The sequence below is a fragment of the Fulvia fulva genome, chromosome 9 (assembly GCF_020509005.1).
Source record: "Fulvia fulva chromosome 9, complete sequence".
Lineage (NCBI taxonomy): Eukaryota > Fungi > Ascomycota > Dothideomycetes > Mycosphaerellales > Mycosphaerellaceae > Fulvia > Fulvia fulva.
Window position 1 is genome coordinate 640,351 of NC_063020.1, and position 25,116 is coordinate 665,466.

The 25,116-nt window shown below is 53.7% G+C and overlaps 13 protein-coding genes across 13 annotated transcripts; 10 read left to right on the top strand and 3 right to left on the bottom strand.

The window, feature by feature from the left end:
• Positions 1–714: 714 nt before the first annotated feature.
• Positions 715–1,077, top strand: CLAFUR5_20077 (uncharacterized protein; the record flags this gene model as incomplete). Its single annotated transcript, XM_059462921.1, has 1 exon — positions 715–1,077. One exon carries the CDS (start codon positions 715–717, stop codon positions 1,075–1,077), a length of 363 nt encoding a protein of 120 aa, XP_059319102.1.
• Positions 1,078–2,386: 1,309 nt separating this feature from the next.
• On the top strand, positions 2,387–4,372 carry CLAFUR5_08952 (uncharacterized protein; the record flags this gene model as incomplete). The annotated part of the gene is made up of 1 exon (XM_047908100.1): positions 2,387–4,372. One exon carries the CDS (start codon positions 2,387–2,389, stop codon positions 4,370–4,372), a length of 1,986 nt encoding a protein of 661 aa, XP_047766344.1.
• A 345-nt stretch (positions 4,373–4,717) lies between these two features.
• On the bottom strand, positions 4,718–6,372 carry CLAFUR5_08953 (uncharacterized protein; the record flags this gene model as incomplete). The annotated part of the gene is made up of 5 exons (XM_047908101.1): positions 4,718–4,966; positions 5,083–5,508; positions 5,622–5,770; positions 5,823–5,915; positions 5,967–6,372. 5 exons carry the CDS (start codon positions 6,370–6,372, stop codon positions 4,718–4,720), a joined length of 1,323 nt encoding a protein of 440 aa, XP_047766760.1.
• Positions 6,373–7,599: 1,227 nt separating this feature from the next.
• CLAFUR5_08954 (uncharacterized protein) lies at positions 7,600–8,795 on the top strand (the record flags this gene model as incomplete). The annotated part of the gene is made up of 4 exons (XM_047908102.1): positions 7,600–8,020; positions 8,076–8,309; positions 8,411–8,619; positions 8,679–8,795. The coding sequence occupies 4 exons, from the start codon at positions 7,600–7,602 to the stop codon at positions 8,793–8,795; spliced, it is 981 nt and encodes a 326-aa protein (XP_047766345.1).
• Positions 8,796–9,515: 720 nt separating this feature from the next.
• Positions 9,516–10,439, bottom strand: CLAFUR5_08955 (uncharacterized protein; the record flags this gene model as incomplete). Its single annotated transcript, XM_047908103.1, has 1 exon — positions 9,516–10,439. One exon carries the CDS (start codon positions 10,437–10,439, stop codon positions 9,516–9,518), a length of 924 nt encoding a protein of 307 aa, XP_047766346.1.
• Positions 10,440–12,411: 1,972 nt separating this feature from the next.
• CLAFUR5_08956 (60S ribosomal protein L27a) lies at positions 12,412–13,023 on the top strand (the record flags this gene model as incomplete). Its single annotated transcript, XM_047908104.1, has 3 exons — positions 12,412–12,443; positions 12,556–12,754; positions 12,805–13,023. 3 exons carry the CDS (start codon positions 12,412–12,414, stop codon positions 13,021–13,023), a joined length of 450 nt encoding a protein of 149 aa, XP_047766348.1.
• Positions 13,024–14,859: 1,836 nt separating this feature from the next.
• On the top strand, positions 14,860–15,408 carry CLAFUR5_08957 (uncharacterized protein; the record flags this gene model as incomplete). The annotated part of the gene is made up of 1 exon (XM_047908105.1): positions 14,860–15,408. The coding sequence occupies one exon, from the start codon at positions 14,860–14,862 to the stop codon at positions 15,406–15,408; it is 549 nt and encodes a 182-aa protein (XP_047766350.1).
• A 312-nt stretch (positions 15,409–15,720) lies between these two features.
• Positions 15,721–17,391, bottom strand: CLAFUR5_08958 (Adenylyltransferase and sulfurtransferase uba4; the record flags this gene model as incomplete). The annotated part of the gene is made up of 2 exons (XM_047908106.1): positions 15,721–16,729; positions 16,790–17,391. The coding sequence occupies 2 exons, from the start codon at positions 17,389–17,391 to the stop codon at positions 15,721–15,723; spliced, it is 1,611 nt and encodes a 536-aa protein (XP_047766530.1).
• A 386-nt stretch (positions 17,392–17,777) lies between these two features.
• CLAFUR5_08959 (Retrograde regulation protein 2) lies at positions 17,778–19,544 on the top strand (the record flags this gene model as incomplete). The annotated part of the gene is made up of 1 exon (XM_047908107.1): positions 17,778–19,544. The coding sequence occupies one exon, from the start codon at positions 17,778–17,780 to the stop codon at positions 19,542–19,544; it is 1,767 nt and encodes a 588-aa protein (XP_047766353.1).
• Positions 19,545–20,302: 758 nt separating this feature from the next.
• On the top strand, positions 20,303–20,881 carry CLAFUR5_08960 (uncharacterized protein; the record flags this gene model as incomplete). The annotated part of the gene is made up of 1 exon (XM_047908108.1): positions 20,303–20,881. One exon carries the CDS (start codon positions 20,303–20,305, stop codon positions 20,879–20,881), a length of 579 nt encoding a protein of 192 aa, XP_047765997.1.
• A 428-nt stretch (positions 20,882–21,309) lies between these two features.
• CLAFUR5_08961 (uncharacterized protein) lies at positions 21,310–21,777 on the top strand (the record flags this gene model as incomplete). Its single annotated transcript, XM_047908109.1, has 1 exon — positions 21,310–21,777. One exon carries the CDS (start codon positions 21,310–21,312, stop codon positions 21,775–21,777), a length of 468 nt encoding a protein of 155 aa, XP_047765996.1.
• Positions 21,778–22,806: 1,029 nt separating this feature from the next.
• CLAFUR5_08962 (uncharacterized protein) lies at positions 22,807–23,355 on the top strand (the record flags this gene model as incomplete). Its single annotated transcript, XM_047908110.1, has 1 exon — positions 22,807–23,355. One exon carries the CDS (start codon positions 22,807–22,809, stop codon positions 23,353–23,355), a length of 549 nt encoding a protein of 182 aa, XP_047765999.1.
• Positions 23,356–23,501: 146 nt separating this feature from the next.
• On the top strand, positions 23,502–24,931 carry CLAFUR5_08963 (uncharacterized protein; the record flags this gene model as incomplete). The annotated part of the gene is made up of 2 exons (XM_047908111.1): positions 23,502–23,546; positions 23,612–24,931. The coding sequence occupies 2 exons, from the start codon at positions 23,502–23,504 to the stop codon at positions 24,929–24,931; spliced, it is 1,365 nt and encodes a 454-aa protein (XP_047765998.1).
• Between the last annotated feature and the right edge of the window lie 185 nt (positions 24,932–25,116).

Here is a 25,116-nt window from a genome sequence, read left to right on the forward strand (position 1 = left end):
TGTCGTGTGCTGTCCACGTGCTTGGATTCAGATTCCAATGGGTCAAACGCTGTTGGTTGACAGAGCGTTTCAACCCGAAGAGAAATCGCCTTACCTGATGTTCTTCACGCCGCGCCTACGGTAACGACTCCCGGGCAAGAACATGTCAACCACGGCTCCTCCTCATTCACGTGCCGCTGCGGGGTCGTTGTGACGAGGGTGGAGGAGGCAGCAAGCAGCCAAGAGGTTCGTGCTGTCGCCATCCGACCTTCTCTGCTCGTGGTGACTGTAGAATGTCACGGCTGGTAAGCAATGCAAACACGATGAACACCAACACGAGCAGGATGAGATATGCCGCCCCTGAAGTCTGAGCTTCGATCAATCTCGAATGCCGCACCACAAACCGCCAACGCCAAGCGCAGACTGCTCGGGTTATGTTTTGTGCTACGTCCAGCCCTATGCAGAACACAATCAGGGTCACTGCTGCGGCACTTCGACAACGCACTATCCTTCGGCGTGCATCTCTCGACAGTACTTGGCACTATCTACGACGAAAATACTGTATCGCTGTAACCCGCGCGTATGTCTTGTCGATGTCGTGCGCTCCGACCCTTGTCATCTCTGATGACTGGAGCTCGCTTCTTGCGAGGCGAAACCTTGGTTGACAACCTTCACGGCGGCAGGAAAGCTTTCGGTGCACATTTGTAAGCCACGGGGCGTCGTTGTGCTATCGGTATGCATAGAAGATTCTGGGGAACGATCTTGGCTGTGTTGGTGTCTTGCTCTGTATCAGCATTTCAGCATGACTTGAAGGCAAGGTGCGCACAAAGATGGTGTATGACTTATGCAACCGCACAACTTGTGAACAAGTACATTGCATGCACGTCGACACGGAGGGTACCGACGGCTGCACTGGAGATCTGTACATCCCAAGATGGAGCAAGAGGCGTGATTTCCCCGGCCGGCGCCTTCCCGCTGGAACCTTTTACCGCCATTCCTGAGATTTACCACAGATATTGTGGACTGTTCGTGGATATCGGGCTGGCAAACGCTATAGGCTCACGATATGACAGCACACGTGGTAGAGGAAAGTGCTGACCATGACAGGCGCGACACGCAACAGGCAGGTATGGGATGTGATTCGTGCTGTTGTTGGTTTCGCTGTGGGAACGGACAAGACTCCTCACGACTGGAACTCATCGGAATCGTCGACGCGATTGCGAAGAGGACTTGTATTACGCCGTGCTTACGGATTTCCACTTATGCGGTGCTTTGGTCTGGCTTTCTGATGATGTTTTCTGATGAAGTGATTAGACACTGCGCTCTCTTCACAGGGGGAGTGTCAATCAGGAGGCATAGATGATGACCATTCAGGTCGTTGGGCACAACTTCATCGTTGATCAGATTGTCCCTGGGAGGAAAGGACGTGCTGACGTGGCAGTGGGCATGTTAAAGTCGGTACCAAGCGGGACTTGCACACGCTCGTCGGCCGAAGCAGTGTTCTCTGATGAGCGTCGTCAAGAATGTGCCTTATGAATGGCGCACAGACCCGCTGTATGAACGGGTCGCAAATGAGCCTGAGACAGATCTACTTAATGCCTCAGTCATCAATCTCGCTGCCCTCCGTCTCCCCTTCAAAGCCTCCATCAGAACACGCTCATCTGCTCCATCGTTGTGGTGTGTACGAGTGTAAGCGTAGCCACAGTATTGAGGCTGTCATGGTCTGCCATGTGAACATCATACGATCCAGCATTGCACGAGCGGCATCATGCCATAGCGGGGTAGTCGAACCAAGAAGTGCCATCAACGGTAGCATCAGTTGTGATGTTGCAGTCGTTTCACCCCGACCTTGGAAGCTCCTTGCAGTAGGTTGGTGCTCAGTAGTTCTAACATCGAAGCAAGCCGGATGCACTGCCACTCGGCGCGGCTGACGTCTCGTCGAACGAATCACATCTGCCAGCATCAGGTACACTGCAGCAGACATGGGACGGTCAGGGCGAAACCACCATACTGACGTCCAGGAACCAAACAACTTGACCGCAACCGATCGCGCATTCACTGCAACAAACAAGTGACTGCCTGCGACCACTCTAACACCTCACGCACTGCACCAGGCATCACCCGGCATACTCGACTGACCAAAATTCGGACAACGCGACAACACAGTCAGCCTTGCCATTTGCCTTCGAAAGTCGCATTTGGCGCATTACAACTACATCGCAAATCAAGTGTCATCATAGTGAGGTCGACCAAATCCTTGCGCAAATCCACTATACCTGAGGAAGAAACGGAATCACAGCGACAAATCTTGTAAAAGCACACCGCTTTGCTTGAGAGAGCTACCTGACCCTTTGGACTGAACGACCTCGAAGAGTTGCGGCCTCGGCGCCGCGCACAGTCAGGCACGATGGAACATGGTATCAGAATAGGCAGGAAGGACACGACCAAAGGCCCGCCATTGCGCATCTTGTCGCTAGATGGCGGTGGGGTAAGAGGATACTCGATGCTCATCATCCTGCAAGAGCTCATGCACAGGACATTCGTGGAGATTGAGGGCAGGGCGCCGAAAAGACACGAGATACCGAAGCCATGCGAGCACTTCGACCTGATAGTGGGAACGGGTACTGGAGGACTGATAGCGATAATGCTCGGTCGGTTACGCCTGGATCTGGATACTTGCAAAGAGGTGTATGTGCGCATGACGAGAAGGGTGTTCGAGACCAACAAGACCTTCCTGGGCATGCCATACAAAGGCACCATGTTCAAGGCGAGCAAGCTGGAAGAAGCCATTCGGGAAGTGGCACGCGAGCACACAGTCTTCGACGACGAGGGCAACGATACCTTGGCAAATGCAACGCCCATGACACCCAACACTCCCAGCAGTATGGCTTCGTCGCATCTGCAGCGTAGTCTGAGCCAAGGCAGCAGGTACAGCTCAATCGGCATGGGCGCAGGCATGGGCAATAGGACATTGATAGGGGCCCTCGCTCGCGGCAACCCGAATGCTTTGCTGTATGACACAAGGGAACATCGGACGAAGACAGCAGTGGCAGCAGTGCTCAAAGGCACCTCGGTCATCGCACTACTTCGATCCTATGACTCGCGAAAGGAGCCAGCGCCCGATGTCAACTGCACAATCTGGCAAGCTGGTCGCGCCACGTCTGCGACTCAAATGGCATTCAAGCCGATACAGATTGGTCAATCATGGTACCTGGACGAGGGCGCTGGGAGATACAACCCAGCGCCACTTGTGCTCGATGAAGCGATCAAGAACGAGTGGCCGGGTCGAGAAGTGGGTGTCTTTGTGAGCATTGGCACTGGCAAGCGACCACCAGGCACTGGCGCAAAGCAGCATGAATGGTGGGAGGACTTCATGGGAGGCTCGATGGGAGAATTTGCCGAAGCGCGAAGGAAGCTGATCTCCAAGCTCGAGGGGTGTGAGGAGATCCACAAGTACATGCAACGAGAGCATCTCGCTGCTCGCGGCGTCAATCCCGAGAACTATTACCGATTGAACGTCGAAGTTGGTGTTGGCGAGTTCGGCATGGATGAATGGAGTCGACTATCAGAAATTAGCGCAAGCACTCGATCGTACCTGTCGAAGAAGGAAGTCGAAAGCATGAACCAAGGAGCGTCTGCAAAGATTGCGAAGATCTTCTTCGCCAAAGTACGACACGACCGAGCCGAAGCCAGAAAGCAAGCAGGTCACGATGGACCACAGTACAGCAGCATCAGAGAGCAAAATCCATGGGAACGACCACTTCCTGGGGCACCACCACCAATAAACTTCGCAGTCGAGCTGCCCGGCGATGAGAGCTACAAAGCAAGTCAGCAACAATACGATCACCGTCCGAGTGTAACAGACCAGAAGTACACAGTACAGCCCGGCGATCAGCAATACATGCACCGCCCGAGCGTCGCCGACCAGAAGTACACCGTCACCGGCGATGGCTACGACAGGTCGTATGACAACTCACCACAACAACGACCCGTCAACCTTCACCACTCCTCACCACACAACTCATTACCACACAACTCATCACCACCCCATCAGTCACGAACCTCAAACGACTACCCGAACTCCTTCCGCTTCTCCGACGCGTCGACAGCATACGGCAACGGATCACCCCGACAAAGTCAAGACTTCGCGCCTCATCAGCACCCACAACCTCCTTCATCACCACCTCCAGTCCCGCCCAAAACGCCTACAAATGGTGGACTACCGTATCCAGACACTGATGGCCCAGGCTCAATGACGAGTCCCCAGGTGCCGCCGATTCAGCAGTTGCAGCCGATGTCGTTTATGTATATGGGGGAATTGAATAGGAGGTTGGCATCACCTGGCCCGCCGCCGAATGTCAATATGGCGAATAAGCCGACGATGTCGCAGTAGATGGATGGAAGTGTGTGTATGAGAGTGTGTGATTCAGTTCGATACCCATGAGCGTTCTTGCGATGGTTCGGTTTAGTTTGAGATGAGGTTGGTATAGAATACAGACGGTCGAGGCGTGGAGGCTTCAGGCCTGGATGATATGCTTTGGGTACGTGGTGGCATGTGTATAACAACATACAGTAGCTGGCAATATCGGAACAGATTCTGATCCGTTCAGCAGCGATTGCTTTCTTGACAAAAAGTTCAACATCCACCACAAACGCACACAGGGGAGAGAGGGGATGAACATATCGGCTTGGTTTTTGGATGGATCTTTTCTGATTGGAACGCCTTCAATATGCTCCCTCAGATAAGCGGCTCCGCCCTCTCCACCACCATCGGTGGCAACATCCCAATCCGACTCATCTCGTCGTACGCCATGAATAAGCCCTCCATCGTGTCGACGTAGCCTGTCCACCCAAAACGTCTTGCCTTGTTCATGCTCAGACTACTGACCAGTGCCCACACAATCATGTCTCCAAACTCAAAGGATCCCTTCACGGCCTCGAAGGGGTTGTGCGTCAATTTGTGCTTGCTCGTCATTTCCTTCCAAGCCTGTTGGGCAGAGGGGTGTTAGTGATGCTCGAGAAGTACGTGGTGGTGGCTTGGGGGTTGGTGTGATAGTTAAGCACTGCGATGTGGATTCGCACATGATGGGTTTTAGTACGTACCTTCTGATTCACCTCCTCAGCCGCCCAACTCTGCATCGACCATGCGAAGCGGATCTTAGCCGTGGGACCGTAACCCACAGGCGTTGGACCAGGCGGAGGTTGGAGAGTTGTAATTTGCGACTCATCAAGTACAGGTTCCGAGACCGAGCTCGTGCCATACCAGCGCGCCACTTCTGGCCAGAGGCGGTTGTTGGCGATGTGGCAGGTGTCGGAGGCGTTGAACTTTTGGTTCTTGCACTTGTCTTCGAGTACGGCCCATTCGGAGAGATAGCTGGTCAGATAGGCAGTGCTGTGCTCACCGGTCGCTAGCCAATTCTCGTATGCGCCGGGATATTGGAGGGTTTCACCTTTGTGGGCTTGGACGGCGGCGTAAACGGCAAGGGGGTGTAGGGCGTTCATGGAGGCGTTTGTGGTTGCGCCGATGATCTATTCCGAAGGAAATGTTGTCAGCTGTACTCAGAGAGAACATGGTAATGGCTTGATGACTTGTGATGGGGAAGGGATGCGCGCAGGCGATGCCTTCCACCGTTCGTACTTACCCAGGCTGGGCAGATGACATTCCAGGAAGTGGAAGGGTGGTCTCTGCAGTATTGGAAGAGGAGGTCTTCTTGGGGGTAGTAGAAGTTGGGCTCGATGTTGGTCCTGCCTGCGGACTCGATGAACGGTGTTCTGGCTGGTCCTTGGTGGACTATGATGGGAAGTTCAGCACAGGATCTCCTAGTGTGGACAATGCGCCCTACCATTGTAGTTCTTCGCTCCCGTCTGCAAGAGGAAACGGTCTGGAGTGATGGAGGCAATGTCAAGGGCTTTCAGGAAGTTCTCAAGTAGTGCAGCTATGCTCATCAGCGTCTCTTGTTACCGTGTATCGCGCACAAGTATCACACCATTTACATCACACAACTCCTGCGCATTGCTCCATGCTGGCGCGCCCTCTTTTGGCGTTGGCTGGGCATACGAGTAGAAGAACACGGTATCCGCCTTTACGCCCTTCTCTTGCAATTGCTTCGCTATATCCTCCGGCTTGTTTAGAAAGTCGCACGCTACATGTTCTACTCTTGATCGAGCCTCTTCAGGGAGCAGCTTCATCATCTCAGGCGGTGGAGGACGACGGCTCGCAGCCCAGACCTTCGTCCATCGCTGTGGGCTCTCGAGCAGAACCCGCATGGTATGGAAGCCAGAGATGCCATTGGCGCCGGTCACTATGGCAGTCTTGCCCTTGATGGAGGGATCGAAGGTGGGCAAGTTGCGGAAGATGCCTTTGGTCTGGTGGGGGTAGTTTTCGGAGCCCATGATGGTAGATAGTAGTACAGATGAGAACGTGCTACAGCGAAAGCAGCGTTACAAGAGCACAGAGCACAGAGCACAGAGCACAGAGCTACTGTACATACTTATGAGCGCTGTGCTTGTACCCTACATCTCGCCTATGCTCGCGTGCCTGCATAGTACCCACGGGAGGGGTAGCTGAGATGTCCTCATCTCGGCGTCAGTGCCAGTCATAACATGCATGAGATCAAGCTCAGCAGTCGGCAGTAAGGCATCGGTACTGTGCAGGCATCATGCATTGTCGTGTTGGAGTGGGAGACACATTTCGCACGGACCACATTGCCGTGATATGCCACACTTGAGACCATCCCTCGTGACATGCATGTACCTTCCCTCTCCATTCTTGACATGCCATGCTCATCGGCGTCATGACACGCCAAGAGCGTACCTCTTGTTCGAGGTGGGTGATCTCTGCACTCCGCAGTCCAAGCCTCATGCCTCCTTCCGGCGGAGACAGAGAAGCTGTTTGCTATTGTCAAAGCGCCATTGTTTCAACAGCACCGCCATCACTGGTGAGTATGGCGCTTCTCGCTCTGCAAGATTCATTGTTCTGGTCCATCGATATCGGTGGCCATGAGGCTGTGGCACAGATTGAAAGCGTTGCGCCCCAGCAAGACCACTGTAGGAGCAACATGGGCACAACTATGGCAGCATATCGTTCGGCAGGTGATCAGATCTCGCCCAAAGTCGCCCATATCACTGGACAGCCCACGAAAGGCCGGTATACGCAAGCCAAAATCACCCGGTGCGAAGACTGCTTCGCGAGGCCCCAAGAATGTCCGGCCACGAAGACCTCTCACCGCCAGAGACTACATTGGGCTCTTCAACCCGATACTGGCTGACAGTGAGCGACTGGAAGCAGCCAACAGGATCTTGTCAGCGTCCAAAATACCCCTTGAACTACGTTGCAGAGCGAAGCGGAATGTGGACGTCTACTCCAGAAGTCTCCAAGCAAAATTAAATCACGTCGTGAGAACAGCGAGTCTAGGTCAAGTGAAAGATCCGGCAACGGTGCTTCCAGACTCCACCTATGAGAAAGTACAACAATATCGGGACGTGATAGTCGCTTTCATTCGAAGCAACCTCCATGATCTCGACCCACATCACGAATTGATCATAACTCAAAGTCGATTAGAGCAAGGTTCAAGAAGGCTTTCTACGCACAAGCCTCCTACGACAAATGCGTTCATCGATATGTTGAGCAGGAAGGAGACATCTTTGCAGCAGGAACAGCTCAAAGCAGCTGTATACCGAGTGGCGTTGATGACGTGCAGAAGAAATCTCGAGAAAGCTGTAAGAGAGTTGGTGAATCTACATGCATTCAACGAGACTTACATCGGTACAGAGCCGTATGGCCCTGTCGAGCGTACGCCGGATGTCGAATTGGGCGAATTGGACCAAGATCCTACACTGCGGGCGCGGTGGCGCAAAGCCCAAAGGGACCTGGCGACGGCAGAGAACGCCCTTGAGCAGCACGAGGGTCGCAATGCCGATTTTACTGCCTGGACCAAAGAAGCTACCGCCGCCAGGAATCAAGGAGTGGCCGGGCCACAGGTTGAGTCCTTCAGGGACGAGAGGCTGAAGAAGCACAGAGCACTTTACGAACACTTGCAAGGTACATGCACCTGATGGCGCGGATGATCAACTGACACCGACTGACGAAAGCATAGATGCGAGACAAACCTTCCAACAAGTGCGAGACGAAGCTATGGCTGCTTGTTTCGACCCGATTACCGTTGTCAAGCAGCGCCCGCGCGCCACAAAGGCCAAGCTGAGAGGTGAAGTGTTTGTCGACGCAGATATAGACGAGTTCTTGTTCCACCCTATGGACGGCATGACGGACACAGAAGGTACCGAAGAAGAAGACATCAGAGACGAAGACGCCAGAAGGTATCGTCCGAGACGTAAGTAAGATCGCATACAGAAGCTACATGGTCGCATCGAAGATGCGATCAAAGCCTCTGTCCAGTTTCGAGATGACAGCGCTAACACATCTTACCTCCAGATCCAGCGTGGGACGCCAACATCGTACGACAGTCTGGCGCAGTGTCTTCGCCCGCGTCTCAAGCTTCAATAGACCGCAGGAAAGTGGATGTGATTCGAGATCGTGGCGCTGTGTGGGACTGCGAGTCCGTGGCGCTAGGTGAGAGCCGCAGCATGATCTGCCAAGCGCATTACGGTGGCGCCTTTCAGACAACGCTGAGGAAGGCGAAGGTACGCTATGTGGCGCACCGGTAGTGCTCTTGTTGACGAATTCGCTGACCATTTGGCAGATCAAGGCCTGGCGTGAGGTCTGCGAGGCACATCGAGCGGCTCATGAAGGCCATTATCCAAGCATAGAGGATGGCACGGGAGCCGCATCTGCTGATCAACATGCCTCCTTTCGATGACATCCGAGCCACCAATATAAGGACATGAGAGGGGCGATGATGGGGTTATGTAGGTACTATGATTGCAAGCTAACGCAGAAGCCCGGAGATGCATGTAGCAAACTGTCTACAATCAGTATTCCTTTGGAGTCATGGGAGGGAAGATACATGCGTCAATTAAGCAGCATGAGCCTTCATGCAACGCTCCGAGGCCCACTAGGCTCGTTCATTCTAATGCACGCTCTCAATGATATCGCTTTGTTGAGGCTAACCTGCAAGAAAGGGCATGCGGTTCGTGACTGCATGGCAAAGCCCACTGGTCCCTCTTGGGAGATGGAACAGTTATCTCCGCGGTCTGTGAATCTGATCTGTTGATTAAATACGCAAGTCGATGAGTCTTGTGCGTTACTTACCGCTACGTCCATATAGTAGTCTTGATGATGTTCGCAGAATTGAGGTATGTTATTTGTCCCTAGCTTGCGTGGTTCATGCAGGGGTTATGCTCAGCTTCTGCTGTGTGCGACTTTCAGCGCTCACAATAAGCACACCATCCTAGGGAGCAGTGCGGATCCTTAGCCGCATTGTGAGCGAAACGGCGTGAATGGTAAGGGCCATACTGTCCTGTTCCAACCCAACAGCAGTAAGTTGCTTCTAATAGGCGCTACGATAACAACCTCATAGAGTCCAATTGACCTTCTGACCCTAGTAAGGACGTCCCATGCGTCCATATGAGTTCAATGATCAGCACCCACCACAACCCGAACATCCGCCCCCTCCTCCACCGCCGCCCCCTCCACCTCCGCCTCCGCCAGAACCACCACAAGGACCCCCTCCACAGCCTCCCGCCCCATTCCCACCAATACTGCTGTGTCTCGCCTCGGTCAACGCAAAATTCGCAGCCAAACACCAAACCTCGAACGTCCTCTCTGGTATCACCATCCACTGCACAGTCCCCACACCCTCATCCACCTTCCACCTCGCCAAAACTTTACCGTCATTTTGACCCATCTCAATCAAAGTCCTCGTCTGAGTTGACTCGATCATCTGCCACTCGTACCCACGGCCTTGATAGTTGAACTGTGGCTCCTGGTATATCTTCACGTATGCCTCATTCTGGTATGGATTGCCCAGGCAGATCGAGACTTTCCTGTTCCAATGGCCCAGTCTGACACCTGCGAGATACTCGCGCGTTTGGGAGTCTAGGAAGTTGAGCTGCCGGGCTTTGAAGTATGGTTTGTCGCGCTCAATGGTGTAGATGGGGTGTCCGTTGAGTTGGAGTTCGCGGTGGTAGGTTCTTTTCTTGCCGGGTGTGACGACGAATACGAGGTCGTAGGTTCGTTTGGGTGTCAACGTGGGTGGCGGGAGTGCTGAAAGGGGCACAAGGACCATAGGTTGTGGTGGAGTGATTGTTGAGATTTCCGCGGCATTGTTGTTGGTCGTCGAAGCGGTGTCTTGAGCAGATGTGGCTTGGATGGGAACTAGGGCGAAGGATGATTGTTGAGATGTTGCGGCGATTGGCGCTAGAGTGCTTGAAGAGGTGGTTTGCTCGGGTTGAGCTGCTGCCGCAGGCGGAATGTAAGTCACAGGAATGTAGACCACGCTGTGGGAAGGATGTGTAGCAACAGAACCGCCATTGTCGCCATAGGTGCGAGTTGGTTGCGACATAGGCGCAACAGGGCGCGCGGCCACTCGTATGCAGAATGTTAGGACATGTCAGCGATGCAGCCGCACGACGAACACCTGTGCACAGTCCTCGGCTCGCAGGTGCGTTGCGCCTGCTCGCACCCGGTTGCCATTGACCACGATTGCCGGTACAGTGGAATTGATCGGCGCCTACGACTATCGAGGAAGGAGTTCTCGAGGTGAAGGGTGATCTTTCCCTCCCTAGGGGCTGAATCAACGTGCTCTGTCCGCTGAGTTTTCAGGCCAATTCTTCGATTATGTTTGGCCGAGTGTGCAAGTGTTTGCGATGGACGGTCGGCACATTGTTGCCTCTTGTTGCTTCGGGACATGCTGCAAAGATGCTACGACGATTTGTGCCGTCGGAAGCTTGCTGCTTTTTATGAAAACCAGATCGGTCAATGGAATATCATCTCCATCCTTTGAGTGTCGCTCTTCTCTCTTCTTCTCTCATCTGCCAAGGTCCCTCGCGAGCACGGTGAAAGGTCGCAGTAGCTTGCGAGCTCCGTGTTTCTGTCGAAGCCAGGGTACGTCGAGATTTGGCTTCGGGCCGAGTGAGTTCAACGCTTTTACCGCGCATGGCAAAACACTCCGGAACGCACATTTGCCCATAATCCAGCACCTCGTAGGCTTGTTCGACCTTGCCCTCCGCATCGAGGCACTGCGCGGTGCGTATGAGGAAAAACGCAAATGCTTGTCTGGCATTTTTGTCACGGGGATTGAGTAATATCCGTAGCAGTGGTGAATGTCCGGACTGGCAAGACTTAAAGAACTGATAAGCTGGCGCGGTCTTGGGCGAGCTTGGGTGAGCTAACCATAGCTGCGCTTCAGCATACGCGCGCTGGAGGGGCTCTGTTTCCCAGATTTTTAAGCTCTTGATCACTTGCTCCTGTGACCAGGGTGTCACCGGAGGTGATGCTGCACGACGTAAGCGCTTGGCTAGCCACATCCCAGGCCATGCCAAAGATGGTCGCTGCTCATGAGACAGTGTTCTGACCCAGCTCATGGCTTGCACGAAAGCCTTCACGGCAGAGTCTAGGCCATCCCAACATGCAGTTGCTTCAATCGCTTGAGCAAGGAGGACCGATCGCATCTGCGAAACTTGCCTTTGGGGTAACGCGCGAGCAAATTCTGGAACATGCTCTATCTGCATCCACTCGAAGAGGAACTCAGTTTCTCGCTCCCCTACTATGGAGTACGTCAATGCCCGAACGAAACGGGGCTCTACCCTAAGGTCAACCCGCTCATGCAAATTGGCGTCCAGGAACCACTTCAGAGCCTGGGTGCCGACTTTCGATTGTGCATATCGTTCTCTATCACTTGACGTGCCCAGACCAGGCCCGTTGGCGACGAATAGTTCCAGCGCGAGCTGAGTACGACTGATGCTAGCATTATGGTCTGCCAGAACCGCGAGCGGGTCATCTCTCAGGTCGGCTGGTAGCGCTTGGCGAATGTTAGTAGCTCCAAAGCCTTGAGCCAGGCATCGAGTCTGCGAGGCCACTTTCGATCGCGGTTAAACTTAAGGTAGTAATCATAGAACTTTTGCTTGTGCGCTATGATGCGAAGGCACTCCTTTCCCTTTCTGAATCTTCCGAATCTTCGAGTCCGTTAAAGCAGAAATCTCAGTTGGGGTCTCCGGCGTGGAGACTGTGCTGCAAGCTTGATGGCTAGGTTTGACAGTCAGGCTACGAGCGCCGCCATGAGTGAGAGCGGCAAATGTAATGAGGCCGCATGATCGATGCAAGAGTGCTTTGGCCGGCATGTCGATGGTAGAGTCAACGTTTTCAAAGTCGCGTTGTGTTGTGCTGTGTCGCGTGGATAGGGTTGCGGTAGACGGCGCGGCCCTTCATGACTAATCGCCAAGAGAAACGCCTTCCTCCCACAGCGCTTGCAAAGTCCATCGCGATTTCCTGACATCAGGGAACTCACCTGCATTGTACAGCCCAACACCGCCGCAATGCCTACCCGTCTTTCCAACACCCGCAAGCAGTATGTCACCACCACCCTACTCACCAATAGCGATGGCGAGGTCATTTCAGCCTCCGCGACCGCATGCCCCAAAACCACAGACCTGAAAACATACTAACATCTTCACCTCCAGCCGCGGTCACGTCTCGGCCGGTCACGGTCGTGTCGGCAAGCACAGGAAGCATCCCGGTGGTCGTGGTATGGCCGGTGGTCAGCACCACCACCGCACCAACATCGACAAGTACCATCCAGGTTACTTCGGAAAGGTCGGTATGCGCTACTTCCACAAGCTGCAAAACCAGTTCTGGAAGCCAGTCATCAACCTTGACAAGGTAGGACATTCTTTTACTGTATTGATAGACATGATATTGATAGACACCAGCTCTGGGCTCTCGTCCCACAAGAACAGCGCGAGAAGTACCTCGCCGGCGGCTCCAAGGACACCGCCCCAGTCCTCGATCTCCTCCCACTCGGCTACAGCAAGGTTCTCGGCAAGGGTCGCATCCCAGAAATCCCACTCATCGTCCGCGCCCGTTACTTCTCCAAGGACGCCGAGCGCAAGATTAAGGAGGCCGGTGGTGTTGTCCAGCTCGTCGCATGAGCGAGCAATATCTTGACTTCAAGAGATGATGGCTGCACATGAACGGCGTTATATGGCATGGATGATGCGAGTCAAGTCTTCACGACTTCGCGAAAAAGAGCTGGGCGTCGTGGGTTATGATACCATATTTTGAGTCGGCGTGGTAGGCCGAGAGATGACGAACGCAAGTCCATAGACCAACGCAAGCCATCTCTGAACACACCTTCTGACGTCTTCGAAAGAGGATGAGCTGTTTTTCCGCACGTTTCGTGCTTGGCCGAGAGGTCAGACTGCATGTTTGCAGGTTGTAGGCGCTCTTTATTGGGTGAAGTCATGCCGGTAAGTTCGTGCATCATGGACTGTTGTCACATTGCAGACCATGTCTTTTGGCTTGAGGCCAATCACATGTTGCACATTTGAGTTTGCGATCTCTCCTTGCCACCAATCTAGCTTATATTCGCCGTCGTGCTTCATCATGGCATACATAATGGTCAAAAGCTGATTCACGGCCCTACATCTCCCATGTCTCCTTCCAAGTCTCGACCCTAGCCTTCAGGGCTTCCTCGCATGCTCCTACCCCGATCATTTCATTGAGTCATACAGTAGCCACGCTCGATCCATGGATGCAATATGCTATTGCCTCCGCCCGGAGCCCTTGTCAATTCAGGAATGGTCGAGGACAGGACCGGCAACGACTTGCGTGCCAGGCAATTCGTCTCGTGAACTGACAACAAAGGCTTCCTAACGAGGACATTTTCAGGCTGTGGACATGCTCTGGACTCATCGGACTTGACAGCCACGCCTTAGCAATTCTAGTGAGCAGCGTTTCGAGAATGCCTTTTTCCATTTGATGGCAAGTGCAAAGACATTACTGGGGAGCATTATCTCGTCGTGCATGATACCGCAACACCTTAAAAGCCTTCAGATAAAGACCGGGCCACACTCCAGAGGTATTCCGACGTTCGAACCGTCAACTAGCCAGGACAATCATGGCGTGCCCAATGCTTGTATGATATAGCCCCAAGGAAGATACCTGAGGCTGCAAAAGCTGCACTGGTCGCAGAAGGAACAGACATATTCTGGATTCTGGGTTCTACCAGCAACGCATTACTTCCGTGCTAGCATCCCGAAGCTTTCATCAGTGTATGGATTCAGAACTCGTCAACCTACTCGTCTAGGTGAGAAGACTTAAATACTTGACCTGAAAACTCAGGCAATCGTGCGCATGCTAAGAGGTTGCCCTAGCGATTCTCAACCACTTGTCCACTCCATCACGTCAAAGGTAGCAAGCCCCGTGCTCACCGAAGGCGCCCAAGGTATGGCGCATCTGGAGAAAAGCGACTTGATGACTGTCTTGTTGGCAGCGTCCTGGACCAAAGGTGAGGTAAAATGTTCCACGTATGTGGGATGCGAGTACGTCTCGAAGGGCTTTCCGAGGAAGGAAACTCTCGACCGACATGTTCGAAAGCTTCGTGGTGGCGTTTTCCAGGACAGGATGAAGAGCGGGACTCGATTGATGTACGACAAAGTGTTTGCCCATATTGCTTAAGGTGAATGTGGGATCACATGCACTCCCGGAAGTCGCGCACAGACCATGTAACTAGCTCGATGTGATTAGCTTTGCAGACGCACACTTCATGTGAACTTCGCAGTCGAACGACCAACGTCGCTATAGCGCAGGACTGATCGATGCAAAGGACAAGCGCATGAGCAGCAGTGTCACCAGTTGCTGACGCCATTGAGCTGCCATTTCCTCACTCTGCCGTCACAGCGTATCAGCCGTCTCAACGGCCGCTAACACCGACCCCCTCAGAGGTCCAGCGCATCATACTATCATCTCGACCACCACAACCAAATATGGCTTCGCCCGGTTTACCTCTCATCACGACGCTTCCCGCCGAACTCAGCATGCTCAGCCTGCAATCCATCAGAGATATTGCCCTCACAGTACAACGTCCAGGAATGGCCTCCACCGAGTCTGCGACTGTCTCGAAACTTCTAGCGCTCCCTGCAGAGCTTGGCAACGCAATCTACCGCTACACACTCTGCGACGACAACAACATCACCCTCACTCGTTACAACTACAAGCTCCCAGCACTTCTTCACGCATGCACGCGAACTCGCAAAGAGGCTAGCGCCACCTACGACATCGAGAACACATTCGACATCGACACGCCAGGCTTCGACCCAACAGTCATGCTGCGTTTTGAACGCGATGCGCAACAGCTCGTGGATCTCGACGATATCACGTACTACACCGGAAGTGATGCATCATCCGGGTACTACTGGGACAACCTGCGGCGCTGGCTCAAGGCCTTTTTGACGGCAAGGCGACTGGTCTCGAGGATAGTGAAACGCGGCCGGGGTGCCCCTACTCCATCGCGGCAAAGGCGTTCAAGATTGTAGGGAAGCTCAAGACGCACATGGGCTGGGAAGAGATTGAGGTCGTGATGGCGAGCTTGATGGAGGCTACGATGGGCGTGGTGGAGTGGCAGTGATCAAAGGGGATTTCACGCAAGACCACCGCATGGGTTTCGACTTCATATCCAGAGCAAGTCTGGAGCCCTTGAGACTACCCATTCAGAAGGTGATAGGTAGTTTTAGGTAGCCTGCAGCGGGGATTAAAGCTGATGGCAAGTGGCTCCAAGAGCAAGCTTCAATGTTGAGCATCGCGAAATGTTGGAGCGTGCACTGGACTCTACCATCCTCGTCCATATCTCAATAATCCGGCCACTCCCCATCAACCTCCTCCCTCCACGCCCTAAACCCACCCCTAATATCCCTAACATTGACCCCCGCCCCACTAGGCCCACCACCCTCCTCCAACGCCCCCATCATATCTATCACCGCCTTCGCCGCCAGCTGCGAATCATTCCCAAACCTACAAACCACAAACACATCCCTCTGCCGTCCACTGGCAGCCAGCATCAACGCACCACTATGCATCACCTTCTCCAGCCATCGATCCGCACTACCCTGCCAGGGGACATTAATGCTGCCTCTCAATGCGCATATCGCGTATTGTGTTTCGTCCCGCACGTCGAGGAGGACGTTAGTGCCGTCGCGCGGCATGCGGGCGAAGTCGGCGGCTGTGACGCGGGAGGTGGGAGGGAGGAGGGTGATGGGGTTTGTGATGCCGCAGAAGGCGGCGTAGTCCATGCTGCCGTCTGTTAGTTGATCTGGGGTTATGGTGGCTTGGGTTGAGCAGGCGGCGCAGGTATTATGGCGACCTCGCATTCTGACGGAGCGGAACTGGGGTGTTGAGAAGGCGGAGCAGATGAGCATTTGTGCTCGGGGCGATTCTGCTATGTGATCGAGGTCGATGGAAGTATTGCGTTGTGGTCCGGCTGTGATGAGTTTGATGGCTTCCAGCGCTTGGAGGACGCCCATGGTGCCGACTACGGGACCTAACACGCCGCCTTCGCCACATGAGAGGACGCTGTCGGCTGGTGGCGGTTTGGGGAAGATGCAGCGGTAGCAAGGTCCGCCTGTTGGATTCCCGGGCATGCGGGGTGGGTTGTTGAGGACGATGAGTTGGCCTTCTGTTTTGAGAGCTGATGCGGAGACGAGGGGTTTGCCGGTTAGGACGCAGGCGTCGGAGATGAGGTAGCGTGACGTTGGGTGGTCGGTGCAGTCCAGGATAAGGTGGTAGGTGGAGAAGATTGTGAGTGCTATCGAGGGGGAGAGATGGAAGGGATGGCGTTCGTACTTTATGAGAGGGTTCAACCTACCGGTGCCAGATCAGCCTACCTTGTGCTGTGTTGCGAATACTGGTGGGTGCACGTACTCATGCAGATACTCCCATGCACTATCGACTTTGCTCTTTCCCACGCGGGGTGTGGAATGTGCGATTTGTCGATGTAGATTCGACACCTCGACGATGTCACCATCCATGAGGCCGAGTGTGCCTACTCCAGCACCGGCGAGATATGCAGCTGCAGGACAGCCTAAGCCACCACAGCCTACGACAAGCACTTTCGCATTCTTGAGCCGTAACTGCCCATGTAGACCAACCTCGTTCATGATCATCTGACGTCCATATCGCCTGTATTCTTCTCCAGCCAGAGGCCACCTCGAGCTCACTGGTTCTGGTGTCACAAACTCTTTCTCCATGCCTGTGTCATGGCGAATGTCCCGGGCCAAATCGCTTGGACTACTCGCAGTGCCATCGTAGCCATGTAGATCATCTGTCAGTGCCGACAATGTCTCGCCTATCCATTCAGGGGGAAAGCCGCCCTGATATGCTGCCTCCAGTTGACGTGCAGTCTCGGCGCGTGACTCGGCTTGTGCCAGCTGGGCTTTGAGGCTGGCGAGTTGTGATTCGGTGGCTACGACTTGCTTGCGTAGAAGCGCGATCTGGTCGTCCATGCTTTGGAAGGTCATTGTCATTGTGGTGGTGGTAGGAGGAGGTAGGGGCGGTTTCATGGGCGGGCATGTCGTTCTATTCGTATCGTCGTGTGGTGGCTGACTCCGCATCTTCGGCAGATCATTCTGCAGTCGGCACCCATGTCGGCCTTTCATTCTGCCCCCGTCTCCTGGACTGTCCATCTCTTCCTCGTTCGCTATGTGCCAAAGTGGAACCCCATCAGGTTTCGCACAAACTCCATCGAATGCGAGAGTCTGGTGCATGAGGAGGGTATCTTGCGTGTGGTGTACTGAATTCGACGGAAAGGCTTCACCAAAGTTGTCTCCACCCAGATGTGTGGACGTCGAGGTGACATTTCTTAGCTCAGCTCCATCACTTCATCTTCCTGCTGACAATTGTCAGATTGTACATGTTCAAGACTCTGATCAAGATGGCTTCACCGATCCAACATGATCCGCAGCATTATCGTGGCCTTGTAGACATGGGCAGCAATGGTATACGATTCAGCATCACAAGCCTCCAACCACCCACCCAGCGGATCATGCCGACGTTGTACCAGCATCGTGCCGGCATATCACTATACGATGCACAGTATTCGGAGAGTGGCGAGCGAGTGCCAATCGATCAAGCGACGATCAAGGCTGTAATCGCCTCCTTCAAGCAGTTCAAGCGCACCTGCCAAGATTTCGAGGTCCCTGATAAGCACATCACAGTACTTGCAACGGAAGCCACGAGGACTGCAATCAATTCCGAAGACTTTCGAGCTCAGATCAAGCAAAAGGTAGGTTGGGATGTGACTATGTTACCGAAGGAAGACGAAGGTCGCGTTGGTGCGATGGGCATCGCAAGCTCGCTACCAGAGGTCAGCGGCCTGGTCATGGACTTGGGAGGTGGAAGCACCCAGCTCAGCTGGCTGATCAAACGAGGCGATACTCATGGTGTTCAAATGCCGGAGTCGGGCGCCGTGAGTATGCCATATGGAGCTGCTGCCATGTCGAGACGACTCGCCGAAGCGGAACGTAACGGAACGACCGCTCAGCTCAAGAAGGAGATCAAGACAGCTGTCACGGATGCGTACGCCACTTTGAAAGTCCCAGCGGAACTCGAAGCTGCCGCTCAGAAAAGCGGTGGCTTTACATTATACCTCTCTGGTGGCGGCTTCAGAGGCTGGGGCTATGTGCTAATGAGCCAGCATCGTGTCCAACCGTACCCAATTCCGGCCATCAATGGCTTCAAAGTCAGCAGGAGGGAGTTCCTCAGCACAGATCAGGTGAAGGCAGCAGCAGCAAAGTCTCTTGAAACTGGTGGTGAGAGCGAATTGTTCCGCATATCAGAAAGACGGGCAGGCCAAGTACCGGCAGTGGCACTTCTGGTCAATGTTCTCGCAGAAGCCTTGCCGCAAGTCAAAGAAGTCCGCTTCTGCCAGGGAGGCGTGCGAGAAGGCTATCTATTCTCGTCGCTGTCAGAAGAGATAAGAGCACAGTACCCGCTTGTGGTGGCAACGCAACCCCTCGCCAGCCACTCTTCGGCACCACTCGTAGAGCTTCTACTGGCATCGCTGCCGGAGGGACCTACAAATGGCGCCGTTGACGACTACAAGAGTATCTTCGTACCTGAACTCCTCGAAGCCTTCGCCAACCTCATCTACCACCACAGCTCGCACTCGAAAGATCTGCAGGCATCCGCTGCTTTACGGACCACAACTTCCGGCGTCTTAGCTGGCGTCCACGGCATCACTCACGAAGCGCGTACTCTCATCGCACTCTTGCTCTGTGCCAGATGGGGCGGCTCAATCCCACCTTGCGATGAGCCTTTCAAGCGCACCCTAGAACAATTGGCAGACTCGCCGTGGACTCTCTGGTGGATCAACTACATTGGTGCTGTGGCAGCCCTCATCAGCGGCGTTCATCCATCTGGCGTTAGAGATGCCGACCGACTGCAGCTAAGAGCAAGTTGGGGGCAGGATGAAAAGCGAAGGCAGGTATTGTCTTTGCATGCTACCATTACAGCTGATGTGGATGAGGACGTTTTTGGCGTTGATGCACATGGTGTTGAGAAAGTTGGCAAGAGAAAGAGGTGGATTGGTGGGAGAGATGGTATTGGGCATAGAGCGGCTGTTGACATTACTGCTGCTGATGGTCGGACGCTCACCAGAAGCATCGAGAAGGACGAGTAGATGTTTGCCCTGTCTCGCACCTGCTCACCTTAAAGGCGACGGAGCTTGCTCAGCACCGAAGTTGCCACTAACATTTTGACATGGACTACCGGAACTGCGACATATCCGAACTCAGGCGCTTCGTTGAACGTCGTCAGAATGATCTACCCTTGGAACTTGTGGCACGGCGTCACTCGGCTACAGCAGATGAATGCATCAAAGCCCTGGACCAGGCTGATCGTGGCTTCAAGTTCCCCTTCCTTGACCTCAGCGCGGAGCTTCGGAACAACATATACGAGCGCCTGCTCAACAACGGTAGTTTGTCTACGGCCCAACCAAATGTCCTTCGGACTTGTAAACAAATTCATAACGAAGCGGCAGGAATCTTGTTCAGTGGGAACCAATTCACTATCGGTATAGATGGGTACGGAGTCACCGTTGAAGATGCTCATTGCACCATTCATCCACGACCTCAATCTCAGGCATTCGCGGAAATCGAATGGCCAATTTCTGTGACCAAGGCAAAGCATCTGAAGATTGTGTGTTACCAAGTAAGTCACTTCATGTATAGTCGGGCCCATTCTCAACGGTTCCTACCAAGGCCAAACACAAGAGCATATGCGCTACCAGAGCCCAGATCGCCCTTGCCTCGTCGTAAACTACCACCTCCGCGAGGATCGCCTGACAGAATCGAGCATGTACGAAGCGCTATTGCGTTCATAAATCATGTCATGTACTCTCTCAGCTGTTTTCTGGACGATCATCACAACACACCAGCCATGGAGATCGACATTCGCTCGCTGATGCCACTGGGACCGGATGACCATAACGGTGAGTACAATGAATGTCTAGCATTAGCATTCCGCCCACTGCGTATCATCAGCTCCCTGGACCTGAATCACATTATCTTCACCAACCTCGACAATCTTGATCAACCAGCCGTGACAAGAATACATGAGCTCTGGAATTCACCTGCTTGGGTCAGGCTTGACAACACCCCACTCCAAGTATGGACCAACGCCATGAAGAGATCGGAAGCGGCCGATGCGCTTGCAAAACAACTTCATGATCTAGAAGCGACATCTACGACCTTTCTCCCCGCGACAGAGATGCTCGACGAGAAGATAGCGGCTATTGCTCGCATGAACCCGAGATTCTGGGAGGCTCCTGTGGATCCGCGCGAACGTTTCATCACGCCGGAGAATGAGTGGGATGTGTTGGAGCCATTTCGCAAGCTGGATGTAGCAGTCGATGAGCTTGATTTGGACGAAATTAGGAACGTTCTGATAGAGCAGGTCGCGGATAGGGCCAGAAGGGATCTCGAGGCTATGGAGAGCACAATTAGGCGGATTGGGTAGGTGGACTGAGATTAATTCGACGCGAGGGGTGAGCTACTGCACCAGTGGTCCATCTGGTTGCAGCAAACGATGAATGAAAGCGAATGTGCTTGCTTCGAAAGAGCATGAGGGATATGAGTCGTGCCGGGCACTCTGAACGGCCGCGATTGAACTGGTCATTGTCGAGACTGGTATCATCATGAACAACCATCTACAGACTTTGCACCGATGCTGAGCTCCGCCGCGTTACCAAGATTCACAAGCTGACTGTCGTCGTCCTTTCTACTAGACGCAAGAAACCAAATCGTGCGGATCATCTCGCTGCTCTAGAACAAGCCGATCAACAACCACGCTTTGATCTCTCCTAGCGCCTTAAATCTGAGTACCGACGAGCAGATGGTTTTGAGTGGCTTCTGCGATTGCCTATAGCTTGCCGTTGAGCCACTACCATGCTCAGACGTCTGGACAACGTGACCATAACCGGGTCCTGGCTAGCGGTGATCGCCCTGCTGGAAAGCACGATCAAGAAGCCCTTGGCCTGGCGAGCTGAGAGTAGCCCAACCATCGATCGGTACCGAAGCCCGCTCAGGAAGGCCGAGATTCTGTGGCACATTTCGCACCAAGAGGGACATGTGGCTGGAATACATCCGAGCGAGTTTCACCCTAATGGCTCCCTGCGCTTGTTCCGCATCAGAGAGCAGTGCAGCATCGTGAGAAGGCTCGTAAGTCCTAACAACACCATGTTCATCAACCGTGACTGGGAGGCAGCCTTGATTTGGCAGGGCGATGTGCTGGTTCGGATGGTGCAGGGAATCGATGTTGATATGAAGCGTTCACTGCTTCCCAATGCTCGAGAGAAGGTCAGCAAAGACTTTGAAGAGTATGAGGGAATGTTGGAACGCCTGGGATCAATTTAGGTGTGGTTGCGATGTTCACATGCTCATTACTTGAGGAACCGTCAGACAAAGATCGATGTCACTTTAATAGTAGCTTCGCCGATCTGGATGCATAACATACTCACACCTTACCTACCGCGAATTCCCGCCTACCGCCAGACTCGTCCGCTCGTTGCATGAAGTCTCTGGTTGTTTCGTACTACTGGTGTCAAAGAGCGCCAACAGCAGTCAGCTCCAGAGAATCTCAAGCATACAAGTTCTGGAGTAGCAAACACTCGACCGCAACATAGATAGATTCCATCTCAGACGAAGGTTCTGGTTGGGGTAAGCCACTGCTTGCTATTATACATGGCAGTTGCGCTTACAACAAGCCCGCTCCAATCATCTCGCCCTCGTCTCACCAGGAAGCGCTGTGGACTACTCTTCTTGCACCTTCCCTGAGCTACGACGTTTCGCCAAAGCACGACAGGTCACCGCCACCACCTCTCGAGGCAAGCGACACAAACCCAACCACCAAGAATATGTCAAAGCCTTGCAGGAAGCCGATTGAAGACCGCCAGCTGTTCCATTTAACTTCTTTGGCTTACCAGCAGAGCTTTGGAACAGAGTATACCGGCTGCTGGTCAGTAATGGCTCGCTGCTCGCTGCTGAGCCCAACCTTCTGCAGACTAGCCATCAGGTCTATAATGGAGCATCCAGTATCCTGAGAACGTCTTTACTATCACCATAGGCGACAGTGGCGTCTCCGCGCAAGGTGTGGCGTGCGGCACGTGGTTGGCAGGCAACGAACGAGACATTACGAAGCTGGAATGGCCTGCTTTCCCAGCGAGTGCAAGACTGATCAAGGTAGTTTGCAGGCAGTCGTGGCGTAGGACGTTCATCAAAGAGCATGGAGTCATGCGTCATGTTCCGCAAGATCTAAGAACCCCGTGCGTTACGATGCACAGTCGAGGTTGTGCACTGCTCAACAACGTCCTTTACTCCCTCAGTTGCTTTCTTGAACAGCACGGTAAAATCCGTTCTCTAGAGCTCGATCTCCGCCTGGAAAGCATGATTGACTCGCCCACCGAGTACGCGGGCTGTACCTGCGTAGAGACAGCCTTCCAACCGCTTCGCGGCCTCAGCATACTGACTGGCAAGGTCGAAATCCTTGATTCCCAGAGAGTACCTCAAGTAATACAGCAGAAGATCACGGCACTGTGGGACCAGCCGACCTGGAGTGGATACGATACCACACCACTCCAGACCTGGACCAGCACCATCAAACGGGCGGAAGCTTGTGATAGCCTGGATCATAGTCTCCAGAACCTCGAACTGATCGATCTGCCTGAGCAGAAGACATCGACGCAGGAGTCCAATGGTGCTGTAACAGCCATCGCCGTCAGCCTGAATGAGATCAGAAACAAGTTCAGGTACGGACACAAGGATTTCATCACTCCAGGTACCGAACGCTCAGTGATCGAGCCGTATAGAGACCTGGAGACTGCGCTCGATCGGCTTGATTTGGATGAAGTCAGGAGGGAAGTCATGGAGCAGGTGATGGAGAAGGCGAGGCGGGATCTTGGGGGGCTGGGAGATGTCATTAGTCGATTGTCGTAGGAGTCATGCTCATCGGGAAATGCGAACGATGCGATCACTATGATGTCTAGGCTTTTGGCGGTGACTGGAGACTATTGGAAGGAATGTCTCCGACGGGAGGAAAAGTGACATCTACTGAGTGTGCATCATGTTCAAGGAATCCAGACATGCCAGTTCGAAAGCCAGCACGGCAAATGGAAGAGGCTCTCAACGTACCCTCTTGCTGCGTGTAGAGTAAGAGAAGAACACCGTGCATAGAAGCTTGAGATCAGCCTAGGATCTTCCACCTTCTTCACCAAGACACCTCTTTATCCAACTGTATCAAGTCAAACCAAGTACAAATATCCTCCTCTCCCCCGAGCCCTTGCGCCCTACACCTCATCACACAATAAAATACTCATCCTGCACCCTCCCCGAACTCCGCCACTTCGCCAAATCCCGCAACCTCACCGTCACAACAGCTCGCAGCAAGCGCCTAGGAGCCACCGAGCAAGACTACATCAAAGCCCTAGAGCAGGACGACCTATGCCCAGCCAGCCCCTTCCGCTTTCTAGACTTACCCCCGGAGCTGAAGAGTCGTGTCTACAGCGCCTCACTCGACAATGGAGATATTTCCACAGCTTGCCCGAACATTCTCGGAGTTTGTCGGCAGATACATGATGAAGCTTGTGGGATTCCGTTCAGTGCGAATGAGTTCAAGCTTGTTGTGGTTGGGTCGACGGTTCAGATAGGGGGATTGAAGTACGGCATCTCTACTGCCCAGCACCCTGAAGCAGTCATGGAGATCCAATGGCCAGACGTTCTACGGAAGGTTGAGAACATGACGCTGGCCTTCGCCTATCCACGACCCGGGCCGGCGACATACATCTGGTTGACCTCCTCAATCCCGCCTGACTCAGCCTGCAGACACCGACACGTCCTCCTCGCGTCCAGGGCCAACCATGCGTTGTTCTCACTATGCTCATTCCTATCCCGCGGGAACAGGCCGAAGAAGATAACCATCGACCTAGACACCCTTCTGCAACTCACAGTGACCTCCGAGCCCTTTGATAGCTGCTCCTGTGTTCAGGCAGTCTTCCAGCCTTTGCGACTCTTGGGCTCCGTCACGGGCGACAAGATCGTGATCGAACGTACGGAGGCCGACACGCTCGTTCAAGCTGTCAAGAAGTTGTGGGGTGAACCAGTCTGGACGCACGCCATCCACAATACCCTCCCGGACAGCTTCAAGATTATTAAAGAAGCACGAGCCGCCGTAGAGTATGACTTCGCAGCGAATGCGTCTCCCCAAGAGAAAAACAGCGGAAGTGAACCTCGGCGATACTTTCTGCTGTACTTCCGCGCGGATGACAAGCTTGCCAACATCACCAAGCGTCTCGACGAAATCCAGAGCCTGTTCGGCCACGCTAAGTTCATCGATCGCGCGATAGAGCAATCGTTGTCAAGCATGCTCGACGGGCTTCGAAGACAACTTGATCAGGTCAGTGTAGAGGGGCTTCAGAAGGCGATAAGCAAATCTGTGGAGAGCAAGAGACGGCGAATTGCTAAGATGTTGGAGGAGAGGAGAGGCAACGGCAGAAGGAGAGGGAGAGTCGGATGAGTCGGACACAGAAGGGCCGCCATGGTAGATTCGAGGCGAGAAGTATGGAGTGAGCAAGGCCTTGTCCGCTGTGTATTTGGAGTCGAAGCAGCTTCAATTCAGACCATCATTGTGTATGAACTGCTTTGCCGTTCACGACCCATCGGGGTGGGCACAATCAATCGATAGCCCATTGTGTTCTCTCT